This window comes from Carcharhinus amblyrhynchos, chromosome 9, assembly GCF_965287045.1.
Source record: "Carcharhinus amblyrhynchos chromosome 9, sCarAmb.v2.hapA, whole genome shotgun sequence".
NCBI classification, from domain to species: Eukaryota; Metazoa; Chordata; class Chondrichthyes; order Carcharhiniformes; family Carcharhinidae; genus Carcharhinus; species Carcharhinus amblyrhynchos.
The window spans coordinates 68946564-68968136 of record NC_137332.1 but is presented as its reverse complement, the minus strand read 5'-3'; the positions used below and the strand labels follow the sequence as shown (position 1 = coordinate 68968136).

Sequence of the window (21573 nt, the reverse complement as noted above, 5' to 3'; positions counted from 1 at the left end):
CCCAGGAATTGTTTTGTCTGTAGTTTTACTGTATTCAATAAACAAAAATATTCTCATCTTTCACCAATGAACCAAAGGTGAGGTTCAAGTGGACCAACAGGGAGATGTATTTAAAAGTCCTGCAAAAAGGATGAAGCTCTACAGCTACAATCCATAGATATGCAGGGTCCATGTGATGGTACTGCCAGGATCATGTGGCTGCAGCTGGATCCTGCATAATGTCTTCTCTAGCTGGTGCACTGGAAGCCAGTTGATTGCGGGAGGGAAGTGGTCAGGTATGTCACATACGAAAGCCTATCATGTTGCTTCAAACCAGAGATGTTTGGTGATCATTCACTTGCTACATTCCACACTGCTACTTTGGAGCAAATTAAAGGACACCATTTTATACTATTATGTAAGTTGGAGGACAATAGAATAAGTGAAGCAAATTAAGTTTTCTTTTTCACAAAATAGAGTAAACAAAATAAGTGTCCAAGACAGTTCCCCCTTCTGCTCTCACCCCCTCTTTTCCAGAACCATGACAAGGTGCTGCTTGTCCTCACTTTCAACCTATCAGCCTCCACACTCAAAGGATCATCCTCTACCATTTCCGCCACCTTCAGCATAATGCTACCACCAAACATTTTCTTCCCTACCTTTTCAGCATTCCAAAAAGGACGGTTCTCTCAGTAATATCCTAGTCCACTTCTCAATCGCCTGCAACACCTCATCCCCTTTCTTGGCAAATGTACCAGGGGATTCTCACAGTAACTTCATTACAGTGTTAATGTAAACCTACTCATGACAATAATAAATAAACTTTAAACTACTAGGTCTGGCATCTCCTGTTTTACCTTCTCTTTCCTCACCATCCAAGGCCTCAAACACTCATTCCAGGTGAAGCAGTGATTTAATTGTACTTCTTTCAATTTAGTATATTGTATTTCTTGCTCACAAAGTGGTCTCCTCCACACTGAGAAGAATATAAGCAGATTGGAGCTCGGTGAAATTAGAATCACTCAGGAAGCTGTACTGAGCAAACTGATGGAGCGGTGGACTGCACCTCAGTGCCAAGGGCCCAGGTTCAATTCCGATCTTAGGTGTCTTGTTCATACTCCACACAGACCATCTTCCAGAGCTTAGGTGGATTGGCCATGCTAAATTCCTCCTTATTGTCCAAAAATGTCTAAGTTAGTGGATTATGCATAGTAAATGTGCAGGGTTACAGAGATGGGCCTGAGTAAGACACTCTTTCGGAGAATCAGTGCAGTCTTGATGAGCCGAATGGCCTCCTTCTGAACTGTAGGGATCCTATAGTTTTATGTCTAACCATTTTATTGGACTTCTTTGAAGGAGTAACATGCAATGTGAATAAAGAGGGTCATGTAGATGTGCTGCACTTGGATTTTTAGAAGGCATCTGATAAGGAGCTACATCAAAGGGTTTTGGAGAGAATAAAAGTTCACGGTGTAGAGGGTAACATTGGTAGAAGTTTGACTAGCTACAGAAAGCAGAGTATACAGATTGGCAGCATGTGATAAGTGGAGTCTGTGTTGGGGCCTCAACCTTTTACATTTTACTATGATTTAGACGACGGGAGTAATGGCATGGTGGCTAATTTTGCAAATGATACAAAGATGGGTAAGAAAGTATGTTGCAAAGAGGACACAGGAAGTTGCAGATGGTTGAGTGAGTGAGCAGAAATCTGTTAGATGAAGTATAATGTGGGAAAATGTGAAGTTGTTCATTGCTTAATAAGAAAATGCCTGTAGAATTCCGAGGTGAGGGATCGAAGTGTTCTAGGCCCAACCATCTGAAGGTTGTTGACAACCTTCTTTCCAGCATAGGGTCAGAAGTGCGGATGTTTGCTGTTGACTGCATGATGTTCAGCACCATTTCTGACAACTCAGATACTAAAGTAGTCCATGACAATATCCAGGCTGAGGTTGACAAGTGTCAAGTAACATATGTGCTACACAAGTGCTAGGCAATGATCATGTCCATCAAGAGAGAACTTCATCAACTAACCATCACCTCATAACATTCAATGGCATCACCATCGCTGAAATTGTCCACAATCAGCATCCTTTTGGTTAACAATGACCACAAACTGAACTGGACTAATCATATAAATACTCTACCTATAAGAGCAGGTCAGAGGCTAGAAATCCTGCAGCAAGTAAACTCACCTCCTGACTCCTCAAATCCTGTCCATAATCTACAAGGCACAAGTCAGGAGTGTAATGGAATGCTTTCCACTTACCTGAATGGATGCCACCCAAATAACACTGAAGAAGCTCAATGTCATCCAGGAAAAAGGAACCCACTTGATCGGTAACCCTTCCACAAACATTCACTTCCTCCACCACTGACAAACAGTAGCAACAGTGTCTACAATCTACAAGATGCACTACAGGAACTCACCAAAGCACCTGAGACAGCACCTTCAAAACCCACAACTGCTAGCATCTAGAAGGACAAGGGGCAGCAGTCACCTGGGAATATCTGGAGGTTCCTTTTGGCTTAGAAATATATTGTCGTTCTTTCACTATTGCTGAGTCAAAATCCTGGAACTGCAATGGCCCTACATCTCAGAGACTACAGCAGTTCAAGAAGACAGTTCATCACCACTGTCTCAAGGGAAACTAGGATTGGACAATAAGTTCTAGCCAGTGAAGCCCACACTCCTATGAATGAATTTTTGAAAAATTACAAGTAGTTAGTACAACTAGTAACTAAGAAGGCTAACAGAAGGCTAACCATTATTATGAGATAAGTTGAACATAAAAGTAAAGATGATGTACTTCAGTTACACAGGGCATTGGTGAGACCACATCTCAAGTATTGCATGCTGTTTTGGTTTCCTTAATTATGGAAGGATGTAAAGGTGTTGGAGGAGATTCAGAGGAGGTTTACTCGATAAGTACCTGCTCAGTGATGCCCAGTTTGGGTTTCGCTATTGTCACTCACTCAGCTCCTGACCTCAATACAGCCTTGGTTCAAACATGGACAAAAGAGCTGAATTCCAGACATGAGGTGAGAGTGACCATCCTTGGCATCAAGGCCGCATTTGACCGCATAGGGCATCAAGGAGCCCTAGTGAAACTGGAATCAATTGGCATCAGGGGGCAAACTCTCTGCTGGTTGGAATCAAACCTGGTACATCGGAAGCTGGTTGTGGTTGTGGAGGGTCAGTCATCTCAGCTTCAGGACACCTCAGGGTAGTGACCTAGGACCAACAATCTTCAGCTGCTTCATCAATGACCGTTCCTCTGCCATAAGGTTGAAGTGGGGATGTTCACTGACGATTGCACAATGTTCAGCACTATTTGTGACTCCTCAGATATTGAAGCAATCCATGTTCAAATGCAACAAGATCTGGACAATATCCAGGTTTGGGCTCACGAGTGGCAAGTAACATTCGTGCCACACAAATGCCAGGCAATGGCCATCACCAATAAGAGGCACTCTAACCACCGCCCCTCGGCATTCAATGGTATAACCATCACTGAATCCCCCATTGTCAACATCCTTGGGGTTACCATTGACCAGAAACTCAACTGGACGCACCACATAAACACAGTGGCTGAAAGGGCAGATTAAAGGCTAGGAATACTGCAGCGAGTAACTCATCTCCTGACTCCCCAGAACCTATCCACCATCTACAAGGCACAAGTCAGGAGTGTGATGGAATACTTCCTACTTGCCTGGATGGCTTCAGCTCCACAACACTCAAGAAGCTTGACAACATCCAGGACAAAGCAGCCCGCTTGATTGGCACCACATCTACAAACATTCAATTCCTCCACCACTGAGCCTCAGTAGCAGCAGTGTGTACTATCTACAAGATGCTCTGCAGGAATTCACCAAAGACAGCACCTTTCAAACCTATGACCACTTCCATCTAGGAGGACAAGGGCAGCAGATAAATGAGAACATTGCCATCAGCAAGTTCCCCTCCAAGCCACTCATCATCCTGACTTGGAAATATATCGCCGTTCCTTTGCAGTCGCTGGGTCTAAAATCCTGGAATTCCTTCCCTAATGGCTTTGTGGATCAACTCACAGAACATGAACTACAGTGATTCAAGAAGGCAGCTCACCATCACCTTCTCAAGGGCAACTAGGGAAGGGCAATAAATGCTGGCCAGCCAGCAATGCCTGCGTCCCACGAAGGAATAAAAAAACAATGAGCAAATTGTCTTCTGAAGAACAGTTAGACAGTCTGGGCTTGTTTCCTCTGGAGTTTAGAAGTGTGAGAGTTTCCTTGATTGAGGTCTACAAAATGCTGAATGGTCTTGACAAAGTAAACATAAAAATTGTATTTTCTCTTGTGGGTGGGTCCAGAACTAAGGGGCATTGTTTTAAAATTAGGAGTCACCTTTCCAGGACAGTGATGAGAAGAATTGTAAGATCAAGCTGAACAAAGTTTCTGAATATTTAAACCCTATCAATTTTCATAATAATCATATACAACTAGTGACAAGACTGATCAAAAATTCAGGATGGATGCCAACTTCCTGCTCCTATGCTTATTGCTGAATATGGTACCTTGGGTTCCATCTCATGGGCACTGCTAGGTGCCAACACATTTTTCTGCAGATACTTTAAACAGTGCATCAAAGGACTTTAAAAAGTCTGACAACACCAGGTTTTAGTCCAACCTATTTATTTGATAATATACTCACAAGCTTTCGGGGTTAGCCCCTTCGTCAGGTGAAGGGGCTAACCCCGAAAGCTTGTGAGTATATTATCAAATAAATAGGTTGGACTAAAACCTGGTGTTGTCAGACTTTTTACTGTGTTTACGCCAGTCCAACGCCGGCATACCCACATCAAAGGACTTTGCCAGCTCCATTTCCTCCCAAACTCCAGGCAACCAACGGAAACCATAAATATTATTTCCTGAGGAAATTGGAATCAAGATTCAAGACTCCCAATATTGAGGACAGCATGTACACACAGCCACACTTTGTGTCTTGAAGATCAATGAAAGCTGACGCCACCAGTCATAAAGTACCTCTAGACAAGCAAAACAATGAAACAAAAATGTTCAGGATCTTGTTTAAAGTTCAGAATAAATTTAAACCAATAACACTGAAAAATTCTGTACAATCATTATGTTTCATTGCACTGAAGATACAGGAAAAAAGATTGCAAAATACAAATACATCACTAACCTCCCCGATAGACTAGAGTAACTACAGAGATGATAATCCCAGATTAGATTCTCAGTCTGTGCTAAATTAGTCACTCATAGCTATGATAGCAGTAGGTGCTAAGAATTTATGGGGTAGGATTATGAGAATGGCAGGGTTCCCCTACCCTCCACCCAAGGCAGATACATCCTGGCCAATACTGTCTGCAGTCATTTAACTCTCCAAAAGTATTAATAGGCTAGAGGCCAATTCCCTTACTTGAATGCGAGTCCCACCTCCTCAGAGAGCTGCCAGCCAATCAGATTGGTTCCCAGTTATCTAATTCCTGTAGTGTTGGGAGGTTGCAGTGCCATGAGTGCAAGTCCCAGGATTCCAGGACCCAGATAGCTGTGAAGGGTCTCATGGTTGGGAGGGTGAGGGGGAGCACCTGCAGGGTTGAGGGGGATGCCCAATGTTAAAAGGAGGCTATTAATTGAGACCCCTCATCTTCCCCCAAGGCCTGAAAAGGGTTAATTTTCAGACTTCCTCCCGCCAGCCTGAAAAATTGAGGCTGGATGGAAAAAGGCACTTAAGGTGATCAATAAATGGTCACCGAAGGAAATCAATTGGGGCAAGGGTGTGTCAACCGTGGTCCCATCCGTTCCAATGCTAAATTACGGAGAGTATGGGGCAAGCAGGAACCTTTTTGGGGAAGGCCAGATGAATAACTTCATGGCCACTCCCCTGCCTACTAACCTACTGGTGAGGGACCACTGGCATGGTCATCTACTCATCTGAAAATAACTTGAAGAACAGCAAAATGATGAAAAGTTAGAAAAGTAATCTGAAATACAGGAAAGGAATAAAAACGTCCAAAAAAGGCTCCAGGAAAAGGAAAAATTCTAATAAGACTCAAGCCGTCTCTAACTCTAAACATACTTTTCTGGCCAGTAGTTGCAAAATAGCAACAACGTACACATATCATAGCTTGTTGATGTCATGCACAGAAAGAAGCTTCATTTTGAACTTCAGCTATAAATTGGTGAAATTTTGAGGCATACTTGGAAGTTCAGATAATGAAATTCAAACAGCTCAATTAACATTTCAATAAGTGTTACAGACAGCATGAAAACAACACCCATCAGAAAAGTCTCGAGGCAAAACCTGCAATCACCATTCTATATTTACCCTTCACTTTCCATCCAGCAGAGGTCGAGCTATAGAGCAGTCCTCTCTGCAACACTGGGAAATTGGGGTGCGAAATAATGCACATGTCAGTTCCACCGAATAGATTTTAAAATGTTATTTTATAGACTTAGTCCACCTGAGAAGACCATGCTCCATATTTCTGTTCACGGTGACATGAAGTGGGAGAGAGGCCCATGCTCCAGATCCATGTCCAACAGGGGTGCTGGGCAGGGGGACAAACTCCAGAGCTACCTTATGGGTTTGCTTGGGGGTTGGGTAAAGGTGGCCATTTAGTAATCCAGGTTGGGCACCGTCTTTGGGGTGGGGGAGGTGGTGTGCACCCTGGTTGCCTGCCCTCTTCTACAGTCCTGCCTACACCCAGTTTGCTCTGGAAAAGAATCAGATTATGTCTATTGACACACTTAAGGCTATCTCCAATGCGCGCACTGCAAGGTATGGAATGTATAGTAAATACTGGTAATATTTAAGTTCATGAAAAGTTTTCTTCTGAAAAAATTCTGTTATCACGCGTGCCAATTGAATAAAGGATGGGGGACATTTTTGCTCAGACCTAATTGGTCATTTTAGAAAAGATATGCCATGTTTATACAGATAGCATATTGCAGTGATGGTTTCTACCTGCCCTGTACCTCTGCGTGATAGCCGAGTGTCTGCATCGGTGTCCACAAATAACTTCATCTGAAACATGTCCCGGATCTCTTGCACGTAAAAGGCCAGGATACCTTCAAATAGCACCACGTCTGCTGGGTAAACAGTGACTGTCTCAGGTTTTCTGCAAAGGTAGAATACACAGATAAACAGGAACATCATGGTTTCTAGTTTCAATGATAGAGTAGTGTTTAACTAGAGCCATTTTATCCTTTCTAATGCTCTCAGTCATTTTTTTTCTGTGTGCACTAGATTCCATTGAGTAATTAAATGCTTTTTCAAACCAAATTCTCAGCAGATCAAGAGTGCCCCAGGGAGGCTGTACAAGGTTCCAATCTATGCAGTAAAACACGTCCATGTTAACACTCCCACGAGTAATTCAGTCTGCAGTAAAATCTTTACTCATATGGGTGCTTGATTTTTTTTAAATAGGGTTGAGGGGAGGAGGGTGGGAATCAGTCTAAATGTGTTCAGGTTACAGCCAGTGAACACCAATCCAAAATGGCCCAGTACCAGACTCATCATCAAATAGACTCACTGTACTTGTCCCTGGCATTTATATTATACAAGGGGGTTGGTTAAAAAAAAATCAGATTCAGCTCAGCTTCCTGAAGCATAGAAGGTTCTTTTGCAGCTTACAGCACAAAATGTACAGACCAATTTTACATGAAAAACCGCCATTCAATTTTGAAGTCAAAAACCTTTGTTAGATCCGATATTAATAAAGCTAAATCAAATTCAGGTCAGGATGATCTGAACTCCATGTACTAGGAATATTCTGTTTTAACAAAAAAAAACAGTCATAACTGCTCAGTGATAAAAGATGGAAAATTACCCGGAACAGGTTGCTAAGATCTAAATGCGAGGAACAGGAGTTGTTGGACAGAGGACAGGGCAAGACTTTTTTTTAGAAAAGCAAAAACGCCCCTGAAAGAATTGGAGATTAAAAGGTTAAGATCTCCACCAATACTCACAACTTGATGAATGCTTTCATTCTTTAGCTCAGAGATGAACAGGAATTAGTTGATATGATGGAATTTTTGGCAAGGAGTGAAATATTCTAGCCCTGTCCAAACTACATAGCACCTCAAGTAATTGCACGTAATCTGGATTCAGTTCATCTTTTGAGACAGTACTTTAAGTTGCTTCCAAGTATTTAATGCAATTAATGTTGCCAGTGCAGTAGTATTCTCCACTTAAGTTTCAGGATGGCAAGTTTGCCTCATTCTCCCCCAAGTCAACATTGGGGTGGCAGGGTGGCACAGTGTTTAGCACTGCTGCACCTGGGTGCAAATACCGGCTCAGGTTACTGTCTGTGCAAAGTCTGCACATTCTCCCTGTGTCTGCGTGGGTTTCCTTTGGATGCTCCAGTTTCCTCCCACAGTCCAAAAGACATGCTGGTTAGGTGCATTGGCAATGCTAAATTCTCCTTCAGTGCACCCAAACGCTGACAAAACAGGTGCCAGACTATGGCGACTAGGGGATTTTCACAGTAACTTCTTTGCAGTGTTAATGTAAGCCTATTTGTGACACTAATAAAAGAATAAATATTTGAATTGGGTATATTAGGCCAGTTGGATATACCTGGGTACTATACTTTCACACACATCTTGGAAGCAACAAAATCAATGTCCATACATATACAATATTTAAGATCATGCAAAGTCAGAGGAAACCAGGGGGCAAAAAATGGGAACACAGTTATGTTGTATACCCAACCATTTGGGATAGTAGGACTGTAGCTATGTTACTGTACTAGTAATTGAGGGGCCCACAACAATGACGTGAAGACAAGTATAATTATTGTCAAAGCAGCTGACAACAGCTAATGGAATAAATCTGGAATTAAAAAACTAGTATTAGTCATGGCAACCAAGAAACAATAAGTTTGGTTTTCTGATTTATTAATGTCCTTTAGGAAAGTTAATCAGAAATCCTCACCCAGATTGACATAAATGTGACTCTAGATGCACAGCGATGTGATTTGTGTTGAAACTGCTCTTGGAAATGGTCTAGCAAATCATGAAACGTAGGAAGTGAATGGCTCAGTAGTACCCGAGGGTAATTAGGAATGTGCAATAAACTCTGGCCTTACCAGCAACACCTATATCCTGTGAGAAAGAACAATGAAGCCAAAATCCGTGCCTGATTTTGACACTAATTTTAGGAAATGCACTCTGTGCATACCTACAGAGCTTTTTTTCCACTTCTAGCATCTTTCCTCATAAAATCTCTACTTCTATTAATTTTGATAGATTTCCATAAATATCTCCTTGCTTCAAGTGGTTCACCTGAGCAACCATCTTGCTGCCTGTGGCAGTAAAAACATGCCAAAGAGCTTCATGGAAGGTTGATCAATCAAAATTTGACACCAAGTAGCATGAGCAGATAATTGGAGGGATGATCAACATTTGATCATAGAGCTTGGTTTTGAGGAGCACTTTAAGGATGTCCTTAAGGTCGAGAGGGAATCCATAGCTCATGACTATTGAGTTGAAGGCATGGCCACCAATGGTGGAGCAATGGAAATCATGGATGTACATGAAGCCATAAATTGGAGGAGCTCAAGTCAGTTTTTTTAGGGCTGATGGTGGTACAGGATAGGATGGGGTTGGGGGCGGGAGGATGGGGGCAAGCTACAGGGGCATTTGAAAACAAAGATGATCAGCAGAATCTTGGCAGAGTGTCAGTTCTGGTGAGAAAACTGGCATGGAACTCCCCAGTTCCACCGTCCAGTTTTCTCTCCAGACGGTATCCTTTTAATGGTAAAAAAGAATGACTGAATAGTTTGTGCTGTCACTCTGGTGAGGCAGGGATGCTTAGAGCCAGAAACCTGCTTCACTACTTCACTAAGATCAGGGCGTCATGTTTAAAGGAGTCCCCGAACACAGGAAAAAAGTTAATCTCATGATGTCACTTTGGCAAAGTATGAAAATTTCATGGCGAGGGGGGGAGACCTGGTGCGGAGGGTGGTCAATTATATTTAAATTTATTGAAATATATTAAAATCAGATTCATACCCATGGAGAAAATCGGAAATCAAGATCTCGCCAGTGAGATTTGTGACTTTCAGTTTTCAATGGATCTTGAGCCCCCACTGGCGGGCGATCTCACACACGAAGAGTGAGGGTTCAAGACCCCACCCAAGGATTTTTTTTTAAATTGAGATGTTGCCAGATTGGGAGCCAGTGTAGGCCAACAGGGATGATGGTCGAACATTACTTAGGTGTGGGTCAGGATAGAGCTAATAAAGTTTTGGATGTACTCAAGTTTTGTGGAATATGCAAAACAGAAGGCCATCTTGCAGAGCAGGGAACTATTAAAAAAGACATGGGCAAAGGCTTCGGCAGCAGTTGAGCTAAGGTCAGGTTGGAACTGCAGAAGTAGGTTTTAGTTTTCTATTCCAACTATTTTCAATTGGAAGCTCAATGAGGAGTTGAACAGGACACCAATATTTTGACAGGTCTAGGTTAGACCTTTAGAGAATTAGACAGTGACCAGGGAACAGAGTTTACAGGATACTTTAGCCTATCTAGTTACTTTGATGTTATCTCCCAATTTGATAGAATGAAATCCTGGTATCAGAGCACTGTTGTACAAATCTACAATTTAAAAATAAATACAATAAAAAAATTCTAACTAGACTAGCACAAGGGAACCAAACTTGATCTTGTCTTTACCTAATGGCTGTAGGTCAGCGATCATATGAAGGCAGACTATACTATTCTTTCTCCTTTTAACCAAATGTAGCACTCCTACATTTAGTGACACCACGGATCAACTTTTGCAGCTTTCCATTTTGTGAGGTTCTGCTATTCACTGGCTCCTCCAGCCAAGACATGGTTGGTAAGTTTGAAACCAAGCTTGTGAAATGAAAGTGCAAAGAAAACATCAGCTCTACAAATTCGCTGGCTCAACAGCCCAGATAAACTAAACACATCTACTGTATACATCATTTGACGCCAATGGAATCTGCCAAATAAATGGAATCTGTGTAAGCAACATTTAAAACAATGTGACCTTTAATGAAAATTACCTGGAATGAGAAACAAAGTCATAGACTGGAATCTCAACCGTTTTGCCTTCAATGATATCCCTTAGGGTATTCAGTATTAATTCATTATCAAAAGCATCTGCAAATAACAAAGTCAAAAAAAAAATCATTGCATTAATAAAGAATACAGCAGTGCATAACTAAATTCTCTGTTGACGGCTCCTTTGTCAACATTCATGTACCTGGATGATCGAAGTTAAATTGGCCTTTCATTGCTTTTCCTTTCTGTTCAGCTGTTAACACACGGTAAAAGCTGTCTTGGCTCACAATAACCACCTGCCGCTTATGATGATCGATCTCATTTTGACCGAGCAGTTGGACTATTTTCGCACAAACTGAGGACTACCTCAGAAAAGAGAGACAAAAAACACAAATGAACAGTGAGGCTGCAGTTCCTATATTCACTGATCCCCTCCAAATATTTGCCTTCAAAACTATATAAAGTAAAACAATAAACAGATTGCTGTTGAGAGCTGTGGCTGTGCTGTTAAAAAAGCACATTCCTTAACATTTGCCACAGTTCAGTTCAAAAACATACACAAAGATATTGAAATCAAACAATTCAACTCTAAGCCTGCATTGAAATTACTATCTGCTGTTCTGCAGTAAGACAATATCTGAGGCAGTGTGGAGCCATTATCAACAGTAGGCATAACAATACCACAAAGTTTATAGTACTATCACCATATCACTATAAAGTTATGTCTATTGGCATTATGTGAAGCTGTTTCTCAAAATCAAGTATGGATTTTATCATGTGCAAAAGCAACAAATTGTTGTCCAAAGGATTTCAATCAAGCATAATGAAGGGCATCTAAAAATTTCCTCAATAATGAATGACAGCCGAGCGTTTAGTTATAAATGTTAACGTTCCAGATTATACAAGCTTAATAGGCAAACTTATTAAAATAGGCAAATAACATGTATAGAGTAGTGGTGAATGAACTCAGCAAAGGCACTGAAAACTTGCCACATTATACTTCAAGCACTATCCCAAAGCTTGCATGTGTTTAAGGCCTTCGATTGGGTGTGAGAGGAAAAAAGAAGAGAGAAATTTTACAGCTAAGCCCCATAAGCACCTTCAGCACAGATCACTGGATAGTGATGGTGAGGAAGAACTGTGATATTCCCCCAGAGAAGACTGGGGCTACTGCATCAGATTTTTTACATTCCTGCTTTTGCCCTGCCAAAAACCAGCACAGCATAGATTGGAGAATCAATTCACGGGGCTGATGTACAGGATCAACTGGGGTGCTAGTGACAAGTGAGGCTCCTGAGCCACATCAGGCGATGTTTAGCAGAGCTGACTACCATGACACAAACCACCATCACACTTGACAAAAGGCTACCGACAGATGTTTAGGCACTCAACCGCAATCATCATAACAACTGCAACAATAAAGTAGAACTGATGACTGCAGAGTTTCGCCATTGTGGTGATTACTACACTGTTGGAATTATGTATTGGTTTTGTTTATAGATTAGAATTATTCTGGAATGAAGTGTATTATTGACGAATAAATGAATTGCTGTTCCAATTTCCTCTGGTTTCGACAAGAGTTTGGATTTCAGGGTTCCAGTTCTTAGTGGAAAGAACAAGGACAGGTACTATTTGAAGGGGAGTGCAAGAATAGAGAGACCTGGGATTTTTATGCACAAAAATCACTGAAGGTGGCAAGGCAAGGTGAAAGGGCAGTTGATAAAGCATAACACATCCAAGGCAGTATAAATAGGAGCTTGGGGTACACAAGCAAGAAAGTTATGATAGAACTTGTATAAAACATTGATTTGGCCTCCTCTGGAGCACTGCCTTCAGTTCTGTGCAATACATTTTAAGACAGATGCAAAGGCATTTGAGATGGCATGGAATGAGAGTAGTTCCAGGGATGAGGAACTTCAGTCATATTGATGGATTGGAGAAGTTGGGGCTATTATCCTTGAAGAGAAGGTTGAGAGTTGATTTGATAGAGGTGCTCAAAATCGTAAGCAATCTAGACAGAGTAGATAGGAGAACTGTTCCCATTGGCAGAACGATCAAGAACCAGAGGTCACTAACTTAACGCGATTGGCAACGGAAGCAACAATAACGTGAGGGAAAAAAACTTTAAAAGGAACATAGAGAACGATTAGCATCCGGAATACACTGCCTGTGTGGTAGCGGTGGATTCAATCATGCATTTCAGGAGAATTAGATGGTTATCTTCAGAGGAAGAAATTGCAGAACTATGAGGTAAAAGCAAGGGCGTGAAACCAGGCAAATGGTTTCCTTCTGTGCTGTAACTATTCTATGATTGTGGTTTATTTATTAATGTCACAAGTAGACTTACGTTAACACTGCAACTAAGTTACTGTGAAAATCCCTGAGTCATCACACCCTGGCGCCTATTCGGGTACACTGAGGAAGGATTTAGCTTGGCCAATGTACCAAACCAGCACATCTTTTGGACAGTAGGAGGAAACCCACGCAGACCTGGGGATAACATGCAGGCTCACACCGAAAGTGTGAAGACATCACACTTAAGACGGGAACTGAACCCCGGTCCCTGGCATTGTGCAACAGCAGTGCTAACCATTGTGTCACTGTAGATTTGGTTCAAAGATTTTGACAATTTTTTTTCTCTAAATTCAGGAGGTGAGCATGGAGAGGGAAACCAAGGTTAGTTTTTATTGCAGGATACAATAATTCTGTGATGGTTCCTTGTGCTTATGCTGCCAAAACTTTTTACTGCAAAATTTTGCTGTCTAGATGGGAGGCTAGATTTAGTAGTCAAAATGCAAGGAGCCATTGTTTTAGATGCTGCTGTACTAAAATGCAAATAATGTTATAACAGTATTAGCCTAAAAATAAGTACCATTTTTGAAAAATGAATAGCAAGTGTGGGAAGATGATTTGAAGACAAGTTTGACAGATTACCTACATAACTACATGGTAAGGTTATTCAGAAAGGCATTTGATTTAGTTGCTTTTCAATTTTTCCCTCATAATATAGAGGGGCCCTTTAAATATTCAAAGGTCACTCTGCCTTAATTTCTAAGACAATGTCAGCTATTCATCAGAAAACAGGACTATAAATGCAGGGAACAAATCCTAAATAAGTCACCAAGGATAAAAGAGTACAGAATAATAGAATCTCTACAATGCAGAAACAGGCCATTCGGCCCATTGAGCCTGCACCAACAACAATCTCACCCAGGCTCTAAGCCTGTAACCCCACATATTTACCTTGCTGTTCCCCTGACGCCAAGGGGCAATTTAGCACTGCCAATCCACCTAACCTGCCACATGTTTGGACTGTGAGAGGAAACCCAAGAGCCTGGTGGAAACCCACGTAGACATGGGGAGAACGTGCAAACTTCACCCAAAGTCAGAATCGAACTTGGGTCCCTGGTGCTGTGAGGCAGCAATGCTGACCATGTGCTGGATGCACTTACGATGACTGGCTCTGGGTGGACAGAAATCAACTGATCTCAGAACCCTTTTACACAGTGGCTGCGGATAATGTTTGAGAAGTTGCAAGTTTTGTCACTGCACAAATTAAAAATATATTAATGTGCAGGGACACATATTTTAAAGTTCTGGGAAGTTTGTTATACAATTCCATCCACATTCCTTAGAGCAGGCAGAACTGAATAAGTAAAATTTCTTTTGATAAGATTGGTTTTCCACCAGTTTTGGATTTATGTTTTTAATTCCTCTAGTTTATGGAATTAAAAGTGAAAATAAGAATTTGATTGTGTGCAGAGCTTTGATGGATATGAGAAGCATCGCACTGAAAGGCCAGTAGTCAGAGTCTAAATGCACAGGTCATTTGAAGGTGACAGCATAAGCAAATAAGGGCAAGTGAAAAAAGCAAATAAAATCTTAATTGGCTTTTTTCACAAAGAGAAGGCTGAAGGAAGTACAAATTGAGACCTTCAGGTATAAGATTAATGATAATGATAGATCATTTCCACACTGGTCAGCAAGACAGCGCAAGTGGACATTAAATTTAACCACATCTTTGGCAAGTCAGAAAGCATTATGGCCGTAGAATAGAGGACTGATTACCATAAATAGAGTTGACAATTAATTTTGAAAGAAATTATACTGGGTTTCCCACCCTCCTAAAAGAGAAGAGCTATGTCTGGGAGCAAACAGGAGTGTGAATTTGACCAAGTGGATAATGCCAAGAAAACAGCAATGCAGACTTGGGGAAATAATGACCCTTTTTCTGCCCTGCAGCATTCAATAAAGTCAGCAGATTCCATGTCACAGACCATCCCAATTTTTAATTCTCTTGAGCAGGGAGAATTTGAATCAGAGATTGGTGGTAATGTGGCACTGCCTCTGCTGTAGTCCTGGGCCACTAACTAGCTAATGTTACATTAATAACATTTAATGAGATTCTTATCTTTAGACAGATTTTTAAGAAAGTATTCTTGGTGCAGTAGTTCCAAAGCACAGGGGTTCAGATGGAATAACATCGATCACCTGATTGTCCGGCCATGCAAACTTCAAGACCAGAAATTCCTGACTGCTCAACGGACCTTTGAATGGTCTGCCGAATTTTCTGTCCAACCTGCTACGATTCCCGCGGAGGGTGAGACAGGAGAATTTCAGCCCATGGACTCTTGTACCTCTCATCACTGATACTGCCTGACCTGAATACTTCCAGCACTTCTGTTTTTAAGTACAATTTGACTTCTTGTAAATAGCTTGAAAGAAGAACAGGAGAAAAAAAGTGTACACTCACCTAGGACATGCCTTATCAAGGAGTATCAAAGAAACACTCAATATTTTGATCCAAAAACTCAAAATTTGGGATCTAATGACAGAGTTCTAACCTACAGAAGAGCTCTGGAGCATTTAACAGATAAGAGACAGAAAGAGTCAAATTGGAGCAAAACTATGGCATATCGTACATAAAGCAGAAAACGCTGGAAACATTCTGCATGTTTGGCAGTGTCTTTGGATAGAAAATCAGAGTTAATATTTCAGATCACTGACCTTTTATCAAAAAGCATAGCTTGTCAGATCAGAATAGGCTGTACAAAAATCTGTCCTTAGACTGCATGTTTGCAGAATGTAGTTGCATAAATGATTTTTGGCAAATTGCTGTCTATGTGGGATACTAACCATCAGTCCCTTTAAATCAACAGCTGGCATAGTCCTGGATAGCTAGTACTTGGCTAGGCACTGAATTATAATTTAGAACTATAATAAATGTCAAGAAGGAAATCAACATAATTTTCATAGAGAATGCTCATCAATGCTCCTACTTACTGGCCTCTCCCTTCTCACCCCTTAAAAGGTTAATTTAGCATTGGAAATTTACTAAAGACAATTAATTGGGTTTAAAAAGAAACATTAAATAACCAAAAAGCAAAATATTACAGATCCAAGATCTGGAACAAACAGAAAACACTTGAAATGTGTAGACCAGGCAGCACATATGGAGGGAAGACAGTTAACATTATCTGAGGTGAATCCTTCGGCTGATGACATGTCCCTATCTGAATTGCTATATTGCTTGTCCTCTAAAGATACTGCTCACCCAATGGTTCCAGCAGTTTTGTTTTGTGGTTATGGTTTTGTAGTGCTATTTATTTAGATTCAAGTTTCATAGTCCCAGCCATTCCATATCAAAAGATGTTAATACATTCCAAGAAATCAGTTTAATAACCGTTTCATGTTACTTGTGAAAATAACTTGTTAATGTCAGACAGTAAGTCTGTCAGTCAACTTTCAACAAGAGTCAACTTTAACACCAGAATTCACAAACTTGAAAATGTTCTAATTTTTTAATAAAAAAACAATAATAAGGTTCAATCTAGGGAATATCCTTTTCAACCATATGCTTTGCTAAGAATAACAATCAATAAAACTTGGTTGTTAACAGGCACATAACTTCAGCTTATGTGCTTTTAAGGGGAAAATATTTTACGTGAGGCAAAATCTATGATCTGGGACAGGATTCTCCAAAGTCATTTGCCCCATCCCCACTGCCAGCGAGAATGGAGAATTTGGCGCTCAGCCAAAACTGCATTCACTGCAGTGGCACTGGAGAATCTCAGCCTCAGATGAGGTGGGAGATTACCGAAGCTAATTTCTGCTGAAACAAAAACAGCCGGGTTCCAGTAAATGATCATGGGGCCAGGTTGTCTCGAAAATGGTAAAAATTATAAGGGCAAATACATTCCTCCGGTAATTCTGAGTTCAAGCAGTTTAGTCGCATTTAGAAAAATCTGGAGAAAAAGGAAACATCTCTTTCAGCAGAATACAGTTGAAATTTTTGCTTTTGGCTAAAAGAGTTAAAAACTCTTGTTAGCTGAAGGACTCCATTAACAGCGAGTTGAATTTCTGATAATGTGACCTAATGTGACAGTGTTTAAGATGTCAGAGATGTTCCTCATGTTGAATGGGGAATTTGCAATCTTAGGATGGTTGGATAAGGTTTGAAGGGACAATTTGCTGAAGTAAAACTGAAGACCCAAGATATCTTGAATCCTATTTAACTAATATCCAGACCTGGTGGTTAATCTCCCAAGTTTTGATAAGTATCTGACTTGAGAGTTTTGGGGCACAAGTAGAAGGAAAATGGAATTGACACATTTGATTTAGAGTATAAGCAATGGTGTTTATTGTATTTTTTATCTTAGCAGATTGAAGATAGTTCATATTCTGTAGTAAGATATTTTTGTTTAAAACATGAACCTTGTAATTCATTCCTTTAATAAATGTTTGGGTCTTGGATCTTTTAATATGTAAAAACTACTGTGATCGCAGCACTACAATTTAGGGATGCCACGTTGGCACAGTGGTTAGCACTGCTGCCTCAGTGCTAGGGTACCAGGTTCAATTCCCGGCTTGAGTCACTGTCTGTGCAAGTCTGCATGTACTCTCCATGTCTGCATGGATTTTCTCCATAAGAAGTCTCACAACACCAGGTTACCCCAGTCCAATGCCAGCATCTCCACATCATGCATTTTCTCCCACAGTCCTGTGCTGGTTAGGTGCATTGGCCATGCTAAATTCTCACTCAGTGTACCCGAACAGGTGTCAGAGGGAATGTTCACAGTAACTTTATTGCAGTGTGAATGTAAACCTACTGGTAACACAAATAAACTTTAAACCAGGCAATGCTGCAGCTTCCAGACTGTCAAAAGTCATGCCAAACAAAGTGATTTTCAAATCCAAAGAGCTCTATCTCACAAGGATCTTGCCACAGTAGGCAGAAACTACTGTGTTCTTGCCTTCCTGAGTGGGTGGAGTGGCACATCTTTGCATAGAAGTAGGTGTGGAAATCCTTCCAAAAGGCTGATGAGACTTAGTCAATTGAAAATGTAAAAACTGGCATTGGTAGATTGGCAAAGGTATTAAGGATTATGGTTCCAATGCTGTTAGATGGAGTTAAGATACATATCAGCCATTATGTAACTGAATGGAGAAACAGGCTCTAGGATGGCCCACTTCTGTTCTCAAGTGGTCTGGACAGCTACTAGGAAAAATATATTCATATCAGAAAGAAAGATTATCACATTCTGAACTGCGCGTGTACAATTGTTTTTCCAATTTAGTTGCTGTGCAATTTAGTCTGCAAAACCAACTTGCGCAGCTTGTACCCTGAAGAATGGAAGCAGAACTATATCGAGGTGAATGCAATTGTCAACAGAAATTGTTGCACAAAATGACTGAAGCTACAATTAAGGGATGCAGTGCTTGATGTAATGCAAGACACTAACCTATGAGGGAAAAAGGATGTCAACACAATCTTCCTTGACAAGACAATGTGCAATTGTGATTTTCTTTTGCAATCCAAATCACCAATGGGCCAAGACTTCCACTAAGTAGACAGATCAAGGTAATAGAAGATGCTGAACAGACTGAATTACCTGATGCAGCAAACATATTGGCTATTCAACTAGGCTATGTCACAATTAGACTGCACTCGTCAGCACAATGCAGTGTAGCATTAACCTACGTACCAGCGTCATGAGTGGTAGGATTGTGCTGCAAGGTTAGTGTTAAAGACTACTACATTGCTTCATTAATTTCTTCTGATTAAGTTCAATAGCAAATTTGCAACACATGCAAAAGAATAACTACAAGAATGCGAAGATATGTAGCACTTTTCACCATTTCAATCCTGGCATTACTCTGCAATATGGCAGGATTAAAAAATACAGGGCTAAGCAAACTCTGAGCAAGCACCCATTTGATATTGGAAAACTACATGCAGTTTAAAAAGCCAATTTAAAATGAAAACTGGAATATGCTGAAAATACACAGCTTTTTCGTTTCCCTTTCCAGGAGCTCACTGGCCTGCTATGTATGTCCAGCATCTTTTTTTTATATTTTCAGTATCTGCAGTTCCCATCCCATTTCTAAATAGAATACAATCTTTTAGGTTGGTGTTTGAAAACCAGAAGCACCACACGCTGCTTCAGACTTCTTCCACACCACTTTAACAGATGGCAAAAGCCAAAACAGCAGCGACCTGAAGAAGACAGAGGGGCATTTCTTTCAGACCTTCTCAAAGATTTTATAGCCCAGGATGTGGTCACTGTTGCAGTGACGGGAAATTAAAAAAAGGCCTCTTATAAAATCCAAATGCCCAAATTCTTGTGATCTTTTACATATAATACAATCATTTCACCAGAACTTGCTGATGTCATAAACGAGGCATTAGTTATGGCCTGGAGCAAACCGCAAGGCAATCACCAACTGGATCATTGCATCATTTGCACAAGTATGTTTGACGGCAGATTTCGGATCTAGTTTGAACCTCAGCATCCTGGTCAAATCAGGATGCATTACAGATGCAATATGGCATTTTCACCAGGACAGAAAACCAAATGGATTGTGACTTGTCAAATTGATTCTGTACATTGGAAATTCTACTGTCCTGTAGCAGGACGTAACGGTTCTAATTAATCAGTTTGTTCATCATTACATGGGACTGTACATTTTAAAACGTTGCTTCTGCATTGTCGGGATCCACCACACATGGGGAGTATCTATCAATTATATTAATTCCAGGTCTAAATTATAAGGTGCATGAAAACAAGCAAAAGTATTACACCAACTTTAGACACGCCACCATTCAATGCAAAACACTCCTCAAAATAGGCATGCAAAAAAAATCAAATTATGATTAAAACGCGTTAATTTCATTTGTGAAGCCACCCTGATAAATTAAACACCACCACCCCCCCACCCCACCCCCCGCATCATCAAACAAAGAGAACATGGCCGGAAAACCCTCTTCCCATACATTAAAAAAAAATCAAGGACTTGGGAGGAGTTTGGCAGAAATTTACTGCTAAGGGAATTCAGGGAAACCACGTCTGTGAGTGACGGGGGTTGATAAGAGAAAGATATTCTCACGCCAAAAAAAACCTAATGGTATATTTAACAGAAGGCGGGAAACAGGCAGCTGGCTGACCGGATACAACGTGCAGAGAAAATAGAGACCCAGTTCCAAACAAACTTGATCTGCTCGGGGAGGAATCTGGCACAGGGCTCAGAGTTTTACGGGGGAAAAGTTCTCATCACTTCCGAATCGCCTCTGCAAATTTGTGACACACGTGTCAATCCATACAGATCGCAGCATAAACTGAAGGCACATTCACTCCACGTTAAAACCTGACCCCAGCATTTGCTGGATGTGGGATCGTGCCGAGGTTTGCACCTCTCCCAGCAAATCACACACATATATAAATGTGTGTGTGTATATTACCAGTTGGGCTATTACTGTTTGAAAGACAAAGGATGCAGTGGCAATAACTGGAGGCGGGTTGTACCAGTTCGCTAGTCAATTTCTAAAACACCCGCCACGGCTTACATTGATACATTTCGCATCAATACGCTTCAAACTGCAACATTTGGGTATCTATTCCTCTGTAGCACAGGCGCAGGGGAGGGGAGGGAAGGGGAGGGAGTCGCTGTCGGCTGTCCCCACCCCGCTTTGCCCGCTACTAATGCAGGCAGGCAACCCGGGACAAAGCGGCGTGTAAAGCCGGAGGAAACCACGCGGCCGCTTCAACTCGCTGACAAGCACTGTGAAAACGCATCAATCAGATACATAAAGCCATACTTTGCCGCTGGCGGTGCCCCCTCCGACCCCGATTACAAAGGGTTTGCGGTTCTGCACCGTCTGATCGCTGTCTCCTGCCATGGTGCACACACAGCTCTTTGCTTATCTTTTTTTCCTCCTCCCTCCCCCACCTGCGAATCCGGTCTTGGTTCGTCCTCGGGAGGGTGAGAGAGAGAAGAGAAAGGGCTAGCTCGATTGGATTTCCTGCAGTTGCATTTCTGAAGAACGCCCCAATTTATAATACTGGATGATTTGTAATACTGGACGATGACACAGTTCAGACGCTTTCCGACCCCCCCACCCACTGCATCAGACTAGGTGCAGCTGACTACTGAGTCAGAACCGCCATCCCTAGCAGCATTACTCAGGCATGCCAACTTTATACTCAGGGGCAGGGGGGCGGAGCTGCATCTAAGCAATGGGGAAAAAAACCACCCATCGCTCACTTCACTGGGAATAGCGAACCA

General features: G+C 41.4%; 1 protein-coding gene across 1 annotated transcript in view; it reads right to left on the bottom strand.

The window, feature by feature from the left end:
* The window catches only part of LOC145347917 (uridine-cytidine kinase 2), a 32765-nt gene extending 11481 nt beyond the window's left edge, over positions 1-21284 (bottom strand). The window contains exons 1-4 of the mRNA XM_080195891.1: positions 21107-21284; positions 11213-11372; positions 11013-11109; positions 6958-7100 (exon numbers count right to left, since the gene is read on the bottom strand). Of these exons, the coding sequence (XP_080052017.1) occupies positions 6958-7100; positions 11013-11109; positions 11213-11372; positions 21107-21187 (481 nt within the window). The 5' untranslated portion in view covers positions 21188-21284. The remainder of the gene's footprint in view (positions 1-6957; positions 7101-11012; positions 11110-11212; positions 11373-21106) is intronic.
* Between the last annotated feature and the right edge of the window lie 289 nt (positions 21285-21573).